Consider the following 6282-nt stretch of genomic DNA (forward strand, 5'->3'; position numbering starts at 1 on the left):
GGATGATGGATGATGGATGGATGGATGATGGATGATGGATGGATGATGGATGATGGATGGATGGATGATGGATGATGGATGGATGATGGATGATGGATGGATGGATGATGGATGATGGATGGATGGATGATGGATGATGGATGGATGACTTGCCTTATAGGAGCAGACATGTCTCCCTCGTCCCACCACTGCTTGGGCGGGTTGATGTACATGCACCACAGCTCCCAGTTGTAGCCGTGGCCCGAGTTCTCGTAGCGCTCCACCTCGAACGTGTCGTGTTTGATGTTGTCGATGGACGGCAGGATGATTCTTTTGTGGTCGTCTTTGATTCTGGCAAGAACAGGCTCGGCCCTGACAAGGAGAACAAACTCTTTACAGACTCACACACAGACATCACCAATCCTTTCCAACATATCGTCCCGTCTTCACACTGGTTCTACTTTATGCTGAGCAGACTGGAGGGTGTACCATCCCAGAAAGACTCACTGAGCTGGAAAACGACCCGAGCATCCTTTAAAACATCTCAGATCTGCTGATTCTCCGTTTGTGCTAATTCCTTTTATTCTGTTTTAACGAACAGAACAGCTGGATTTAATCCTCTGATAATTGAAACTCCAATCAGAAGCTCACTGAAGGACTGGAGGAACGACGCAGGAGATGGTTCCCCCTGCTGAGAATGAGCTTCCTTCAGATGGTGTTAAAGGATTCAGACGAGCACTTTAAGGTAATATTGCAAAAGAAAAAACAGAAACAGAAAAATACACAAGCTAAAAATAAATGTTTCTGTAATTCTCATAACACCACAGATATAAAATACGCTTTGTCCACTAATGATTCTGTAGTTTATCTTTATGACTGATAATTGATACTAAGCAATTAATTACCTTCTTTTCATAAATATCCATTTAAAAGCAAAAAACAAAAAGTTATCCTGAACTATATCAGATGGTGGAGTTTGAAAGAGTTTCCTGCAGTAATTCTCCAGATATCCTGACATGTGGGTCGGCTGAATCTGCAGAAAACCGCGTGGAAGATCGAGTCACCTGACTGACCTACAATCAGCTGGCTGTAGTCTGCGCAGGTAAACAAATACGGCAGGTAAGTTTAACATTAATCACTCTCTAATCAGTCACTTTGGTTCTTTCAAACGAATACGGCGGAACCATACAGGCTGAGAATTAATGGAAATGTAAGATCGAATCTGCTGCTAGGTGTGAAAGAAAAGAGACAGATCAACGAAGACAACCGTCAAGAATAAATATTTGGGATAAAGCGGGCCGGTGGATCGAGGTGGAGCTCGGATCACCGGTCTTCTGTTCACAAATCTGAGCATAAATACATCTCAAAACTGTCGGACTTTTCCATCCCAAACGTCTCTGTTGTTAAACTATTTATCATCACTTCAGTTGTTTCCATAGGTAAACAAACGCACAAATAACACAAAATGTCTTTTTTTACAGCATGCTTTTATGCCTTTTAGTTCCTGGTTTTAACCTCCCGTCTTTATCCCAGAATCTTTCATGTTTTAAACAGCTCAGCTTTTTATTTTAAAGCTCTTTACCATAACATACAGATGATACAATTTGGATCAAGGAGAACAAACATTCACAGAGTCTATAGAAAAAGAGAAACCTGAGTGAATTACTGAAATATTGTTCTTTTTTGGTCCTTTATTCCCAGTCAGTACTCACCATGAAGGGGTAAACTCCACATGAGCATCAAAAAATCCCGTCACTTCAGCGGTGGCCACCTTCCAGCCCTCGATTCTGGCCCGGATCAGCCCCTCCCGTTTCTGGTTCCTTACGATCTTCACCAGGCCCGGGTACCGCTTGTTGACGTATTCCTCCAGCGGTCCCTTCAGCAGCTCTGCAGAACGCCAACATTCACAAAACGGGTTCAGACGGGTTTGTGTGGCCAAGAGAAGTGATTATGAAGCTCAGCTGAAGATGAGTTTCTGAACAAATAAATAAATAAGAACATAATCCTGATCCCTGACCTCGTAAAAACAGGGAACAAAGGAACAGATCTGCTGTTTTAAGCATCACAGTTCATCTGTTCACATGTGGACTGAGGATAAAAAGTGTTACTGGGTGGGTGATATGCATTCCTTCACAAAAAGAAGCATGGCAGCGAGTGATAATTAATCTTTCTTCTTTACCTGCAGGAGACAGATGTAAACACAGGTTTAATTGTTTAACAGTCAAGATCATCAACATCATGTAAACACCTAAATTAACAACAATCTGACAGGATATTTTGTCTGTTTTCAACTACAGTTCTTAGAAAGATGTAATCAAAAAGCTGCAGTCTGTCCTTAGATTTATTACACAAGGTGAAAAAAACAGCCAGGAATGCAGTTATTAGGATAAAGGTTTGACATTATTATTTTCTTTAGACCAGATTATTTAAACCGATTTAACCCTTATCTACTGTGACCGCAGCAGCTCAGACATGTCAGATTTCCACAACAAAATGCTTTAAAAAGAGGAAACAGCAGCGGGATGTTTCACACGACACCGGCACATTTATTTACCAACAGATTAATGGAAAGCAGCACATGTGGGGAAAGGATTTAAGATATTAAGGCGTTCCCTGCAGAGGAAACAGACGCAGCCTGTAGGCTTCGGGTTCGAGGCTGCCATTACAGCTCGTCGAATGTTGAGCTGAAGAAGCTAAAACGAGCAGAACAGAGGCTAGAATGAGCTAAACAAAAGCTGAAAGCAACAGAACAGGAGCTAAAAGCAGTAAAACAGTGGCTAAAAGCAAAAAAGATGTTAAAATAAGCAAAATTGTGGCTAAAAAATAGCAAAACACATGCTAAAGTGAGCAAAAAGATGTTAATATGAACAAGATTGTATTTAAAGGTGGTAGCTGAAAGATAAAAGTAATTAAACAGCAGCTAAAATGAGAGCTAAAAACTCAAAGCAGACGAAAACAGAGTCAAAAACAGAGAGACTTCTGAAAGAAAATTTACTTTGAAATAAAACAAAATATTTTGAAATATGTAAAAGTTACAAGAGCCCAAAGTCGCAGCACGCTGCTCCTAACTGAGAGGAACGTTTTGGTACACGAAGGGTTAAAACAGCACAAAGTGTGACTGCAAAATAATGTCGGCTGCAGAAGAAACAGGAAAACAAAAGTGTGAATGCTGAGTCAGCTTTAAAGTCTGACATTTCTTCAACGTTTAATTACTGCTGAATTATTCTGAGCTGACATAAAAACACGTAAGTTCACAGTAATCCTGTTTTATAAACATTAAACATAAAAACCAGAGGAAGGATGCCTTCATGTTTGCCTGCGGTGCTTCTTAAAGTTCCAGCAGACTCCAAATAACAGCAAAGCGTCCGCAGCTTCCTGAACGTCAGCGGCCGCTCCACCTTTGATCTCTGAATTAACTCATCAGCCTTTCCCCTCCAGACACAAACACACCCTGTTGCTTTATTTTTCTCACTCTGTATCACGAGAAAAACAAAAGCCCATGTTTTATTCTCTTTGCCTCACATTCCTAATCATAAAGAGGATGCTCAGACCCGTTCTTAAACACAGAATTTATGAATATGGATCGTTTTAGGAAAAAACACTTTTAATTCGTCTGATTATTTGATTTTTCTTCGACTCTCTCCCACCAGACTACCAGAAAGAAAGAAGTCTTAACGAGCACTAATCTCAGCTGGTCATTTGATGTTTTTGGACAGTTTCCTGTTCTCCATGTTGAATCAGAGGCTTCAAGGACAGAGAAAACCTTTATATTCCTTCATTTTCACAACTCCCACGGATCAATGTGATCAGAGGTCACCGATACGAGGAGGAGACGACATCAACCACAAGTCCTACGACTCCGTCCTCCTTTAAGGGATTGTTGATGAGAGGTTGCGATTTATTGACCTTTTCTCCGGACCACCGGGGCGTGTCCGTGATGCGAGGATGCTGAGGTCAGGCAGGAGAAGATGGATGAGTGCCGCTCGCTGGGAGACGGTCCCTGCAGTGGACAAGCCTGTCCATTTATCTCGACACGTAAACGTGACGACGGGGCTCTAAGAGAAGCAGGCGAGCAACAGAACGTCCAGATCAGCCGCGGAGAAAGCGTTTGGTTGTTTGAACTGCAGATGGAGGCGTCTTCGCGTTGTTCTCCATAACTTGTGCCATGGAGCATCTGCAACATGCCAGGAACATCAGCATGGAAGATAAAAATGAGCGACTTACTGGGTTTTATACAGCTGTATAAATGGAACAGTGCACCTGTAAATATCTTCAGTTTCAGTGTCATTCTTTTATTTCTCAGAGCTGATGGTGAATTTAAAAACACAATATCTGTAATAATACCGTGTTATTATCACACTGAAAGCATTCACACGTTACCAGACATAAAAACGTCTGAGTAAACGGTAACATATGAGCAAAGCAACATTTTTGAAAAGGGTTTTGATAATTTAACTTAATAAGCAGTCTCTCCCTGATATATGGATGCAGTTAGAGGACATGGAGGGAGTTGGAGGTGAGGACAGAGGACGGTGAAGACGGAGTTAGATGAAGGACGACTCGCTGTGGAGACTGAAAGAAGAAGAAGAAGAAGAAGTCTCTCGCAACATTGACTTTGTGAATGTAACTGGAGTGAGAAAACCTGTTTTTTCTAACATGTATTGTTAAATTAACTGTTTCAAGTAACTCTAGCCTATAGTTAAGTAAAAAGACAAAAGTCTGAGTTGTGACCGTTTCAACATTTTAATAAAAAATAAAAAGTAGTCATAAATGTGCAAAACACAGCAGTTTGAGCAATGACTGCTTCAACTTTTTACTTCAATGAAACACAAACAAAAAACATGCTAATACTTGGAGTTTCGCATTAAAATCAACGTTTTCTGCAGCATCTGGGTGCTCAGGTGTTTGAACCTCTTGACGGCGGCTGTCTTCCTCGGAGTGACGGAGGAGCCCGTTTCTTCGTGGATGCTGGTGTGGAAAGAGTTGGGTCGCGGCGCTTCGAGGCCTTGGGCAGAAAATGTTGTGTTGAGCTCCTCTCAGTTCAGCCATTTCTTTATAAAACCAAACGGTTCCTCTTCCTGTTGTCTTTTGATTGTCTTTGACGAGACCTTCCCACTTCCTAGCAGCTTTATCGGGACTGAAAGTCTGCTTGAAGTGTCCTGTTAGTTCTTCAGAAGCTTCCATTCACAACATTTTTTTGTTTGCTTTGGCTGTTTGAAGCCGAGCGTTGAGTTCTGTCACGTGACACAGGTGCTCTATTAAAAACAACGTCTGCTCCTTACTAAAACAGTCATCATTGAAGGGCTGCTCAATGTGCAAAAGGTTTAACAATACAGAGATTTACTAACTTTACTGCTATGGTTTATGTTACAATTAGTGTTTTTAATGCCTTTAATACCTGACCATGTGTGAGGTTGCACAAGGTGATCTTTCACTTTGAGGTCTTCATCCATGGAACATGTGGGCGCCAGGAACAGGAGTCATTTTCTCCCCGTCTGCAAACGTATTGATGTCCAAAAGAACACATGCATGGTTACCACACAAACAATCAGGCAACAGCGTCACACATTAATCAGTAACAAGCAGCGTAAAGCTCTCAGACACCTAAGAGACTCGTTTGGCTGTAGTTTAACGGAGTTTCAGAGTAAATTCATCAAAAACGTACGTGTCGTTCTGCTGGAGCTTTAAAATTTCAGCCACCAAGGCTTTGACTAAACACAAACTTCTGTTTTTATTACTAAACCTTTGGCTCCTGCTGGCCATTATTACAAAACTGTTACAACATTAACAACGACAGAACTGCACATAAACACAACCTAAAGAACAAATTTTGACAGTAAAAGAGTTTACTTACTAAAGTTGTGAGAAGCAGCCATCTTGGTATCCTAATTGGGGGGTAGTCGGAGTTGCTCCCACTCGAGGGGGCGTTCCCGTTGAAATTTACGACAAGGAAATGTCCATTTCCCATTTCCACTGGATCAAAGCAACGCGCCGATCCAACAGGCCTCTCCATGACGAGGTGCAGGGAACGGGCCAGGAGTGAACGCTCCCAGCCGTAGACGACCACTTTCAGGACAGATGTTAGGTTTGAACAGGGCCAAAGTCATTTCCTGTTTCTTCTTCCTCACACACACACACACACACGGAGTCATGAAAGATGTTGAAGGTGAGGCTTGTGCGGTGAGTATTGTGTGTTTTCCTGCCGTGCCCTCTGAGTCACGTCTTTCCCTCTTTGATGGATCGCTAGCTGTCAGCCAACCGGCAGCGTCGCCCAAGATGGAGTTGGTGGGGGTGGGGGTGGGG

The 6282-nt window shown here is 42.2% G+C and overlaps 1 protein-coding gene across 1 annotated transcript in view; it reads right to left on the bottom strand.

The window, feature by feature from the left end:
- galnt17 (polypeptide N-acetylgalactosaminyltransferase 17) overlaps nucleotides 1-6282 on the bottom strand; it is a 32471-nt gene that overhangs the window by 17068 nt on the left and 9121 nt on the right. Inside the window, exons 4-5 of the mRNA XM_017437140.3 lie at nucleotides 1692-1866; nucleotides 154-351 (exon numbers count right to left, since the gene is read on the bottom strand). Coding sequence (XP_017292629.1) covers nucleotides 154-351; nucleotides 1692-1866 — 373 coding nt within the window. The remainder of the gene's footprint in view (nucleotides 1-153; nucleotides 352-1691; nucleotides 1867-6282) is intronic.

The sequence above is a fragment of the Kryptolebias marmoratus genome, linkage group LG2 (genome assembly GCF_001649575.2).
Source record: "Kryptolebias marmoratus isolate JLee-2015 linkage group LG2, ASM164957v2, whole genome shotgun sequence".
Classification (NCBI taxonomy): domain Eukaryota; kingdom Metazoa; phylum Chordata; class Actinopteri; order Cyprinodontiformes; family Rivulidae; genus Kryptolebias; species Kryptolebias marmoratus.